This window comes from Thalassophryne amazonica, chromosome 12, assembly GCF_902500255.1.
Source record: "Thalassophryne amazonica chromosome 12, fThaAma1.1, whole genome shotgun sequence".
Taxonomy (NCBI): Eukaryota; Metazoa; Chordata; class Actinopteri; order Batrachoidiformes; family Batrachoididae; genus Thalassophryne; species Thalassophryne amazonica.
The window spans coordinates 58,070,605-58,083,706 of record NC_047114.1 but is presented as its reverse complement, the minus strand read 5'-3'; the positions used below and the strand labels follow the sequence as shown (position 1 = coordinate 58,083,706).

The following is a 13,102-nucleotide window of genomic DNA, read 5'->3' as shown; positions in this document are numbered from 1 at the left end:
TATTCTGAACACTACTGTGTATATATATATATATATATATATATATATATATATATATATATATATATATATATATATATATATATATATATATATATATATATATAGGGTACCCCTGTTTTGCTTGTGTTGACCACAGTGTTGTATTCATTTGTAATTAGCTTCTTTCTTCTCTGGTATTAAAAATAATTACTGTGTGTAGGAGTTGAATTTTAAACGTCTTTGAAATTTTTAATGAGTCTGTAACTGCAGTGTGTGTGTGATTCTAATTAAAAACGTCCTGTCCCTATGCTTCTGACTCATATATAAGACGGCAAACCAGCAGACACAGACGAGAAGAGGAGTCTCGTCTACATACAAGGTAATGTGTGTGTGTGTGTGTGTGTGTGTGTGTGTGTGTGTGTGTGTGTGTGTGTGTGTGTGTGTGTGTGTGTGTGTGTGTGTGTGTGTGTGTGTGTGTGTGTGTGTGTGTGTGTGTGTGTGCAATTGTCTTTAACAAATCCTGTTCACACAGATACTTTAATGAAGATGCAGAAGATGACAATGAAAATTACAGTGTGGCTCCTGCTTTTTGGCATCAGTGGGACCTTTACTGCAGCTGCTGGACCAGGTACATACACACACACACACTGAGCTAATTAAATGTTAGAATTGAGGATAACAGTTGTGTCTGTCTGATTCCACAAAAGCACGTATGAGAAAAGACGAGAAAAGGAAGCAAGAGGAAAAGACGAATGTTTGTCGTTCATAAAACGACTCAAATGTGGTTTTCGTCTGAAGTACTGTATCTATTAACTGTGTGTTTATACTGATGAGGTGGTAACATCTGACAAATGAAGTGTTGTTTATTGTTGTGTGTTAAACACTGATTGCACAAACAGATGAACAGCTGTGGTGCATCAGTGTGCACGATGAACGGATGAGAGAAATCAGAGAAACTAACTAGCACACAGTCAGTCAGCTCTTCTCGCAGATTACACGATTTTGACAGTTCAGATGGTGACGTTGTTACTTGTTGAGAATATAATCAGGAGAAAACTAATATATAATTACATGACACTCTGCAGTTTTCCTGTGAAATAGTCATCTCTGTGGTCTTTTTCTTATTACACGACCTGAAATGTGTAATAACAGCCTTATTACACTTTATAGTATTGTATACAGCACTCATCATCTCTACTAATGCAGCTACATTATGGGGTAATAATTCAGTGTTATTCTGATTGTAGAGCGATGATATGATCATACTGTAATCATTAATTCATGTGTGCAAATTAAAATGAATTATACTTGTAAGATATATTTACTGGGTTTTTTTCTGAAAATGTGAAGAGCTTCACTTGATGTAAAGTATAACAGCTTTACTTTGTATGTTAATTGATTATTCACACTGATTACACATATGTATTTGTGGTCATACGTTTACATACACTCATCCTAGATTTGTATTCAAAATAATAATAATTTGAAAAAATAAAATAAATAAAAAATTGGTGCATACATTTTCATTTATTTTTGGTTTTCTGAAATTAACACAGAACAAAGCAATACATCCAGGATGAAAAATATACCTATATAGGGTGTCTCAAAAAATGTACCCAAAAGTATTTTGTCAGCACAGAAAAAACAATCAATATTGTCAGACATTTTCTGCATGACCATGTGGCTGAAACATGTAATTTTTCTCCTCAATGCACAGTTTTTAGTTCAGTCTTTCCTTTTTGATGTTTTAACCCTTTATCTTTTACACCACATGATCATTGTAACCTCCTCGTCTGAAGTTTCCTAAGAAACAAATCCTCCGTCTCCAGTTTTCCGAAAACCACTTAGCAAATTCAAGTCTGCTGGGGAGTTAGTTCACTCTGAGACTGAATTTTCTATGGAAAGAGATGCAAGTCAGCCCTTGGGATGCGTTTCACAGAACTCAATAATTTTTGTTCTCTGAATTAGGGTCAACTGCAGCATTTTTCCTGGACTTTAATGTCTTGCAGAATAAACTTTAGGGTTCCTGAAATGAAATAAACACCATTATTTCCCAGTAAAACCATTTCCTGGTATTCATATTTCAGAGTACTTTTGGGTACATTTTTTGAGACACCCTATATTACACCTAAAATTTGGTTGAATTGAAAGTCCCTTAGAATGTTTCACTTTAAGTAGACACTTGTGTCAGCAGCCATCAACAAGCTTCTCGTAAAAATCTGGTTGGATATTTAACCACTCGCTTTTCCACAATTGGCAGAGTTCACTTAAATTTGATGGTTTGTGGCAGCCACCAAAATTTAAAGCACAGTGCAGATATCTCCAATCAGACTGAGTTCAGGACTTTGGGAAGGCCATACATTAAACTGCTTAGTTATGTCCTTCCTTGTCCATTTAGAGGACATAGGAACTTTGAGCACCACTGAATTCATAATCTCAGTAGGTACTTTTAAACCTGTGTTGCTTTCAGAAAACCCCAAATTAATTAAAACTTGTGCATCATATTCTTAGTTTATTTTGATATATCTTACATTACTTCAAAGAAAGCCCGATATTGTTGTGACATTCATGTCCACTATGAATGTATGTAAACGTCTGGCCATAAATCTTTGACATAAACCTTTGATATTATTTCAATTCTCTCGCTCAGCCTACCATGAGGTATTCTACAGTAATAATAATGTACAGACTATTTTAAACATTATTGCAGCTATAATATAGAGCTCAAAAATGTATCTCCTGATTCGGGTAGTTATGATTCCATGTATGTTGGTGTGATGTTGGAACCAGTTTTAATGACTGCAGAGTTCAGCTGAAAGTTAAAATATGTTCTGGTCTTCAGGGAGCTGTGCCGGTCGATGTGGTGAGGTGTTTGCCCGAGGTCAGTGGTGTACCTGTGACTTCAGCTGCCTGCGTCACAATGATTGCTGTCAGGACTTTGAGGCCATTTGCACCACTGGTGAGGCCCAAAACACAAAAAGTCAAAACCAAACACCAAACTGCTGTGGCTGCTGTTACAAACAAAATCAGGTTTGAGCTGGACTGCTGTGGTTTTAAAAATGACACCAAGCCTAATTAATAAAAATAAACTGCTCAACCCACATACCAACTCTGTCAATTTATCAACAAAACTAAAGTGACAGAAAAAAAAAAAAAAAAAAAATATATATATATATATATATATATATATATATATATATATATATGAAGTGTGTTATACCACATATTACATGTGTTTCTGTGGATGTTATGTCATATGTCAGGATCAAGTTGTTGAAAGTCTCACTTTTGTAGTCAAATTATTTGTAAGGTCAGAGCTCTAATGGAAAACTTTGTCAGAAACTGATATAACAAAAAAATAATAATATTTCAGCAGGGTGCATGGTCAGTGTGGAAGCTAAAACAAAGTAAGAGATGACTGAATAAGTTTTAAGGTCCCAGTAAAATAAAAATGTTATTCAACAAAGTCTTTTTACTGTGACTTTAACGAGGTGCAAAACCATAGTGTTACTTACAAGTTTGCGACGGCAAACTTGTAACTTTGCCTTTATTGTTACGTTTTGTACACCCACAAGTGCAGGGTGACGTCAGCATTGGGGATCTGCTCATTTCCAAGAAAGTAAAATGACAAAACACCCCTCATCTGGGGAGCAATGTGAACAACGTGATCACCTGCGCCTGCAGCTCAGGTGATCCCTCTGCCATCCCCAGCTCACTGGATCCTCTGCTCATGTGCTCCCCAGACGAGGGGTATTTTTTTAATACCTCAGAAAATTACTGTATTTTTTTGAAAATAATTTGTTAAACAAGATTGGGGATCCATGTTGTGTGGAACTATTGTCCTTCCACCAACAAAGATGGTTGAAGGAAAGTAGTTTGGCACAATGCGGATCCTCTACAACAGATCCTGGGGTACTAGATCCAGTAGAAAACCCATGGATCCACATCTGGCTGAGGTATAAAATATGTACTTGTCATTGCCATTTTTGTTGCTCTGTCGTTATCAGATCAATCCTGTAGGGGGCGCTGTGCTGAGACATTTCGACGTGGGCGGCTGTGTGAATGCGATGCACAGTGCGCAAACTACAACACCTGCTGTTGGGACTACAAGCTTCAGTGTGGTACGACACAATGACACAATGCAACATCAAGGAAAGGCGTCTGAGGCAGATTTTTCTTTTAGCATCGGAAACTCATTGACAGTTAAATATATAAACATCAACAAAGTTAACTTCTTATTTTTAGGTGCATGTGTCTCACATTTTTTGTGCCCCCGTTGTCAGGGTCTCAGCACTCCCCTAGTCTGAGCGATTCTCTACACTCGTCTGCGCATGTGCAAACCCGGTGTCGCAGTCTGATCGGTCCCCCTGCCTTCACTGCGCATGTGTCATGTTGGAGTGTTAGCAGCGATTAACAGATTATTGCCTCGTTTCTACTTAAACCTGACTTTAGAATGATTTAAGAGGTTTTACTTTGTCACCTGATGGACCATTAGAACCAAATTTCATGAACCAAATGCTCTAATTCACACTTTACAAAAAAATTTTCAGTTTTGCAAATGCCTTGTTTTTTACAAATTAAAAAATGATATATTTACAAATACACATTTTTTTGTAAAAACCACCACACAAGTTACCAATCAGAAATTTGTGTCTGTGGATCGCAAAATGTGTGCAAATCAAGGACTATTTGTAGATCACCCTCTGTGTATTTGCAGGTATTAATGAGACAAATTGAACTTCATATTCTCCTAACTCTAACCATAATGTCTCCTTTCCCCTAACCATTTTCATGACAATATTGCGAGCCCATAGATTAATTGACATTTCATAATGCCGTCATAAACTGCCGTGACACTGGGTTGTTCATGCTACATGTAACTTTACACACACATATGTTGAGAGAGAAGGAAAAAGTGTCCACTTCAGAGATGTACCTATGAAATCCTTTCCACAGGGCTGTGTGAACATGTTACAGTGTCGTTTGTGTTTTAGGACATAACAACTGTTAAACAATCACAAAACAGCAGTATATTTGTTGGATTCAGCAAAACTGTGCAGACACACTCTCTCTCTCTCATCAATTCCATTAACTGCATATATAACTTGACAGTCTCTCTCACTTTTCTTTTGCATCTCCATTCATACTAAATCCTTTCTACAGGGTTGTGCAGAAGTACCATCAGAAAGTAATGGTTTTTCTGTACAAACAGCCTGACAGCCTCACTTGCTCCTAATTTTACATCATCCATCCAGCAGCCGCTAACCAGCCAGCAGGTGACAGACGTATCTATGGACTATTACACTAACAAAATGAAGTCGCTTTTTCAATTGATCAGCTAAATTAAAGTTCACCATATTTTATTGAGTGGATCCCTTTTACTTTGATGAGATACAAGATGATAACATTATATTGACAACATGGAACAAAAGTATTCATCTATCATTCACTGCATTTTAGAGGGTGCATATAATTCCAAGAACTACAGTAGCTCACATTGTTGTAAATCTACTACTAGTCCTGGTTACAGAGAGTACAGACCCCCCCCACTACCACCACCATCAGTAATTTCATGTTGTGTCAAACACACATTATTTAAAAGAACTCTAAAATAAAAAAAATAAAATATGAACTCTTGTCTAAAAAGTCTCACATCGCACATCTTCTGATGAAGTCTAGATTAGGTTCTTCTTAACGATGGTGAGGAAACCATGGTTAAAACGAATTTCAAAGATTTTGTGCATTCTCAGTTTTTTTGTACAGATTTACCTGCACTTTCCCCACACACATCCATTTTCTGAATTATTTATTTAACTGAATCCAAAGGGTTTGTAAGACCTGAAATAAACTACACATTTTTAACTGATGATCAAAATGCAAGAAACCGTTCTACCATCTAACCATATGCACATTAAGTTCGTGTAATGCTACATGGCTATTTAACATGCACAAAATTGTGTTTTCTGATGAAATCTAAACAAGTAAACCAACAAAATATCGACACTTTGCCAAAGAAATCATTAAGGAATAACACCCAGCTGGCTGTGGAACAGCTCAGCAAACAAATGTCCTCTTACTGCAGCTGCCATAAAAATGTTAAACTGCACAAAAATAATGTAATTCTTACACATCCACACAGTATTAATGCATTTAGCTTCAAATTAAAGATGACAGTCTGCAGTTATTTTCTTTTTCACTTCATTTTCTATTCAAAACTAATATAACAAAAAATGTGTAAATGCTCAAATATTTTTGGACCTAACATGTTAGTTATTGATGCTGAACTCTTCTAAGTTATTACTGATGGAAGTCATATGTAAAGCCTGAATGACAGACGAACAAATCAATAACAATCACATGGCGTATCTTGTTACACTGACAAATCTACGCAGTCTTTTTGTGAACCGATTACTTCATATCCACACAGCTGTTTATGCTGTCTGTGTGTCCTCAGGTGTCCGCATGTCCGTTTCCTCCAGTGGGAGTTTCCACCATGTGAAGAATACAGCTTCAGGTCAGCAGCATCACAAACATCTCAGAAATTCCACTTTACTGCGACTTCACATTTGGAAGAATATATATATATATACTTCAGAGTCAGCTGTATGAATTTCAAGAGCTGGTGAGAGATTAAAACAGATCACATATATACCAATTCAATTTATTTTATTTACAGTGCAAAATCACAATAAAACTGCCTCAAGGCACTGCAAACCAGTAAGGTCTAACCTTACCAACCCGTAGAGCAAGCACACAGGCAAAAGTAGTAATGAAAAACTCCCTATGATGATGCTGAGGAAGAAACCTCAAGCAGACCAGACTCAGAGGGGTGACCCACTGCTTAGGCCATTCTAACAGTTACAATATTTTTGCAAAGTTTTACAGAGCTGAAAAAACAGAAAACAGGAAAACCTAAATAGCATCAAAAACAAAATGCATTATTGAGATGAGCACACAGTCACCGGTGCCACAGGCAGGGTGTTGTGAGATAAATCCAGCGCCCTGGGGTGCGGGGGCAGTGTCCAGCCATCACGTCATTATTTTCGCTCTCATAAAAGTGACCTTCATGGAAGACTGCATTCTAAAAGCAGACTGCAGTGGCTCAGAGAGGTCACCCTCAGCAGAGTGGTACATGGGTCGCTGCATCAGCTTCAGCCAGGGCATCTTGTGGTCAGTCTAGCACCCTGTGGTGTGCAGCTGTTGTCCACAGGACATCTCATCAGTGCCTCGGACAGAGAGAAAAAGAGCAGAATCAGTTGGCTGGAAATAACTGCATCATAGGTATGAGTTCACCAACAGCAAATTGACGGGGAAGCAGAGACTACTAAGGTCATCGCTGGCAGCTAGCCCTGAGCTTCACTAACAGACCCAGAAATTAGATGAAGTGGAGCAAAGACCTGTTCCATTGCTAATAAGATGAGTTACAGGGATAAGAAGCATAGTACCATACTATGCCAGTATGCTAACCATATGAGAGGGAGAATAGATGTGTCTTTAGTCTGGACCTTTGTTGGTTTTTGATACAGGCCATGTGGGCCGTTGCCCTCGGCAGCATTTATGGAAGGGCGGCACCATGGGGACGAACACTTGAAAAAAACTAGAAGCACTCGGAGAGCGCAAACCTCCGCCAAGGCCATAGGGTCACTAACGTCCTTTGGCAAAGAGACTTTTTCCACGTCTTTCACGCATCTATCGTCATGTTTCAGATTCAGCGGTTAAACCCTTAGATCTTCAGCAAATCTATTTATAAAGAGAAACTGCATGAACTACATAACTTTTTTTTATTTTCTAATAAGTTTATACAATGAGGAGAAACAAATGCTAAATTATTCTTGTGTTGTAACTTAATTTTTGTTTAGCCTTTGTGACCCGTCTTCATGAAGTTAGATGCAAAAATGCTGAAATTCAACCTATCCTTAAAAAAATTAATGGAAGCGAATTGTGTGCTGGATCATTACCAAAATTTAATGACTCCTAAGTTAGGCCAAGATACACCCCTGGTAAAAATTTAATTGAAATTCGTTGAGGATTTTTTGAGTAATCCTGTTAACAACGTAGAGAAGCTTGAATCTTCGACTGTACTGGGTTGCTTGATGCAAAGATGTTTTGCTTCAAATCGCAGAAGCTTCCTCAGCTGAAATTCTTGCTCTGGTAGTCTTACTTCTGTCTTGACCCTTGTAGAGAAGAACAAACAGAAGCCACAAAAGCTGGAGTTTTAAACCTAACCAGACCCCTCCTACCGAGAGGCAGACTGCTATTGGCTAGTGACTAAACAATTGCTTTAATTAGCAACTATTGTACTTTAGTTAGCACCCTCCTAATGACAGGGTAGCTGTTCCTCCTAACGATGGGACTGATGCCTCTCCTGACGCATCTTGTGATGACGTGAATGACTCATTACCATGAATAAAAGACTGAAACTGCTTTGACCTGAGTACCCCATTGTAAACAGGGGACAAAGCGTGTCTCAGACCCCCTCCCTGGTTAAGGCTGGGTTTCAGCTGTTTCACATACAATGCCTCCTTCACCCCTCTCTCAAACCATGGAGAAGGCATACCTCCTCCATGGTTTGAGAGATACCTGGCTGTTTTATCTCCGCAGGGAGATCATTCCACAAAACAGGGGCACAGTAGGAATTTTCTGCATCTTGTCAAAATTCTGGAAGCAGCATTTTGAACCAGCTGGAAACCCCTAATACTGGACTATGGTAAACCAGAAAATAGAACCTTGCGGTAATCCAATCTAGAAGAGACAAATATATGGATCGGAGGCTCTGCATCAGTCAAAGACAGGATAGGACGAATCCTCGCTGTGTTATGAAGGTGGAAAAAAGCAGTCCTTGTGATTTCTCTGATGTGTAGGTCAAAGGAGAATGTGGGATCAAAAATCACACCAAGGTTCCTCACTTTGTCAGTTTTATCTATGACACACGAGGCTAGGTTAAGAGTTAGCTGGTCAAACTGATGTTGATGTCTTGCTACACCAAGAACCATCATTTTGGTCTTGTCCGAATTTAAAAGTAAGAAATTACTGGACATCCAGCTTTTCACTGATGCAAGGCAATCCTCTAAAGTAATTATGTGTATCAGATTACCCACCGTTATCAGCATTACCAAGTCTTCATTACCCTTGTTCTACTCAAAACTTTGGTAATTGTCCAATAAATGCATTTATTTTTTCATCAAAGCTTAGTTTTGTGCGACTGCTTTTGTCTTGTTAGTTATATTTGTTTTTTTTTATAGTCAGCACCTCTTCAGTATTGGTGTGCTCTTCCTTTTTTCCCACTGTAAAATGTGACCTAAGCAATATTTGTAGATTAAACATTTAAAAGTTGACCAAAAGCAGCGAAACAGCAGTTTCATGGGTTAAAGCTTGTTCCATGTTTTTGTGTTCCTATCAATGTGTGAATGCAGCATTAAAAGTGACACTTTAACCGTCAGTAGCCAGAATATTTGTACTCTCCTCTGTAGACATACAGTATATTCTGATATGCATAAAACAGGTTTCTTTAAAGTAAATTCTGTATCTTGATTTCTCTCAGGAAAACTAAAATCACAAGGAAGCAAGCAGGGCTCCAACAGTGAAAGCGAGGAATGGTACCAGGGTAAATATTGTTCTTTATGCTTTAACTTGATATTGTTTGTGCCCTATTTAAAAAAAATAGTAGTAGACATCTTTCATTCTCGAGAGACGATGGAGTTGCGCTCTGGGTGTTGTCTCTGGTGCAACGTCGGATGTGGCTGGATAGGCCAATGCAGGAATGACAGTCCCTCCGGAAAGAAATAAGTAATATTTGTCCATTGTTGGAAAGTCAGTTGCATTTATTTCCTCTCTGAAAGTGACTCTCTATTGATTAGATTTTTGAGGAGCACTTCATTCATGTTCTTTCTAAGAAAAACTAAGAAATCATGTGTACATAAGTATTCACACCCTTTACTCAATACTTAGTTGATGAAGCTTTGACAGCAATTAGAGTCTCAAGTCTTCTTGAATATGATGCCACAAGCTTGGTGCACATATCTTTGGGCACTTTTGCCCATTCCTCTTTGCAGCACCTCTTAAGTTTCATCAGGTTGGATGTGGAGCGTCAGTGCAGAGCCATTTTCAGATCTCTCCAGAGATGTTTAATCAGATTCAGGTCTGGGCTCTGGCTGGACCACTCAAGGACATACAGAGTTGTCCTGAATCCACTCCTTTGAGATCTTGGCTGTGTGCTTAGGGTCATTGTCCTGCTGAAAGATGAACCATCACCCCAGTCTGAGGTCAAGAGTGCGCTGGAGCAGGTTTTCATCCAGAATGTCTCTGTACATTCCTGCATTCATCTTTCCCTCAATCCCGACTAGTCTCCCAGTTCCTGCCGCTGAAAAACATCCCCACAGCATGATGCTGCCACCACGCTTCACTGCAGGGATGGTGCCTGGTTTCCTCCAAACATGACACCTGGCATTCACACCAAAGAACCTTAAAATCAGACCTCACAGAGGCCAGATAATTTTGTTTCTCATGGTCTGAGAGTCCTTCAGGTGCCTTTTGGCAAACTCCAGGTGGGCTGCCATGTGCCTTTTACTAAGGAGTGGCTTCCATCTGGCCACTCTACCATACAGGCCTGATTGGTGGATTGTTGCAGAAATGATTGTCCTTCTGAAAGTTTCTCCTCTCTTCACAGCGGAATGCTGGCGCTCTGACAGAGTGACTATCGGGTTCTTGGTGACTCTCCCTGACTGAGGCCCTTCTCACTCAATTTAGATGGGCAGCCAGCTCTAGGCGTGTGTGTGTGTATAAAAAAAATAAATAAATAAAAAAAAAAAAAAAAAAAAAAAAAAATATATATATATATATATATATATATATATATATTAAGATGCATCAAATTTAAATATTTCAAAATATCAATTTGGCTGGCATTGCATTTTGTTCCAATTAAGATAAAAATTACTTTTGCAAAGTTTTGAGGAATTGCATTGAGATTTAGGGGTGCCACCTAACACATGAACTTTTGTGAAATTTCGAAAAATGTGCAATTTTTAGTCTAATTGTCAAAAGGTTGACCTGGAAATGTTGAGTACAGTGAACTTTTATACAGTGACATGTTCTATCAGGTTATCAAAGTAAAAGTTGTTTGTTTGCCCTTTGGGCAACGTGGGCAACTTTCAAGATTCTCCATTCATTTGTCCTATAGACAAAATGAATGGAGATCAATGGGACATGTTCACGTGGCCTTACCCTGAGTTTTGTGCAGCAGCAATGGATGTCGGACACACATATAAAATTTAACTGACTTTATTGTTAAACACAAGGGGCAATACTGACACACTGAAAACAACAAACCCTCTCTAGTGGCTAACTCACTGGCAACTAACAGGGCCTAATGGTAAGAGCTGACACTAGCTAAACTTCAAACTTAATTGATCAGTCTGTGCCAGAGCCCGCTCCACTGACATCACCAGGGAGAAAGAAAGAGGAAATGGAACCTGAACTCTGAACCTAGCCAGTGCATCTCCCCCCAGTTATGTCTCCCCACCTGCCACCCTAGAGTAACCGTCTTATTCAGGGATTAGTTTGCGTTTGCAGCGGCGAAGGTTTGGCTGTTGGATGCGGTCATGTTCAACTGCCTGCAGCACATTCTGCAGATGCTGCTCCTTGCTGGCCACTGTGACAAAGTCGGATGTGAGCACGGTCGGCACAGTCATTGACCACGTTTATTGCACATACATTGACCACACTTTTTTTTTTACGCAGAATTGTTCGCCCATTCCTTCACATCAAGACACAAATTCTGGATCAATGTGCAGCTGGTGCATCCCAAACCAGCAATCCTTATTGGCGAGGTCAGCCAATCTGGTGGTTGGCAAGAGGGTGGGGAACTTTGGCTTGCCAAAGCGTTGCTCAGGGATGTCCATGGGGAGATCAGCAGATTGTGCTCCAAGATCGCACTGGCAATTGCACACTTGTCATCCTTGGGCACCTTGCTGCTGAAGAGTGCCAGGGTAGCATCTCACCTGTCAGGTACCAGCGATGCCTCTCCAGTGCCTTGATCACTGATGCTGCAATGCCCTCATCTACAGCCTTGTACGCCTCCAGGTGGTGGTAGAGTGTCAGGTCATTCCAGGCAGCATCTACAGCTTTCTCGCAGGTCAACCACCACTTTGCATACATGTGTGTAATGAAAATGGTAAATGCCCGAATCTTCGGCACCTGCTGCCTTGTGGTGATTGTGCCCTGGGGAAGCAACGTGATGTGCTGCTCCATCCAAGCCAGCTTGTGAGTATAGAGCAGCTTGGACATCCATCATGCCTTGTGGAGCACTCCCGGTCATTGGAAGGTCACTGCAGTCTGCCCTTGATCATCTGCACCGAGAAACACAAGACACAGCTGCACAAACTCATGGTAGTTACCTCGCTTGTGGTCAGTCGCTTCTTTTGTGCACATGACAAGTTCAGCACGTAACTTACCCAGGATTGGTTGCTCGGTGTTGCCAGGAATGTAGCGGGACCATTGGCTGCTGGATTCTTGTGGTAATGTGTTCCATTTCTCTCTCAGATGTGTGAACAAAGTAACCTGTGGTGAGCGTGATGACTCCACCTTCAGGTCTGTGAAAACCTGCTTCAGGATGACCTCACCAGTGTGGTGCTGGCACCCAGACCAAAGTAGTGGTTGAACCAGTGAGAGCTGTATGGCAATGCAGGCTGCTCTAAGATGGCCGGTGTTTGATGCAGTGGTGTCAAATGCCATGTTGACAACCTGGTCAGCGAAGCACCAGTCCTGCAGCAACTTGCATGTCAACCGGGCAATAATCACTCCACATGACTCATTGGTCTGCTTCTTATACACCAGGACACCAAGCAGTTTCAGCTGCTCTGCATCTCCAACCACCACTGTAAGACACTCCTCCGACTGGCGCACATTGCTATTGCTAAGCATCAGTGTTAACTTGCTGTCCCAGTGTAGTGTGCACAATGGAGGTGGTGTCCAGTATCGCCCCTTGTGTTTAACAATAAAGTCAATTATACTTTATATGTGGACTGACATCCATCACTGCTGCACAAAACCCATGGTAAGGCCACGTGAACATGTCCCACTGACCTCCATTCATTTTGTCTATAGGACAAATAAATGGAGC

The 13,102-nt window shown here is 40.1% G+C and overlaps 1 protein-coding gene across 1 annotated transcript in view; it reads left to right on the top strand.

Moving 5' to 3' along the window:
* The first annotated feature begins 463 nt into the window (after positions 1-463).
* prg4a (proteoglycan 4a) overlaps positions 464-13,102 on the top strand; it is a 28,646-nt gene continuing 16,007 nt past the window's right edge. Inside the window, exons 1-4 of the mRNA XM_034183751.1 lie at positions 464-610; positions 2,825-2,941; positions 3,990-4,103; positions 6,437-6,496. Coding sequence (XP_034039642.1) covers positions 523-610; positions 2,825-2,941; positions 3,990-4,103; positions 6,437-6,496 — 379 coding nt within the window. The 5' untranslated portion in view covers positions 464-522. The remainder of the gene's footprint in view (positions 611-2,824; positions 2,942-3,989; positions 4,104-6,436; positions 6,497-13,102) is intronic.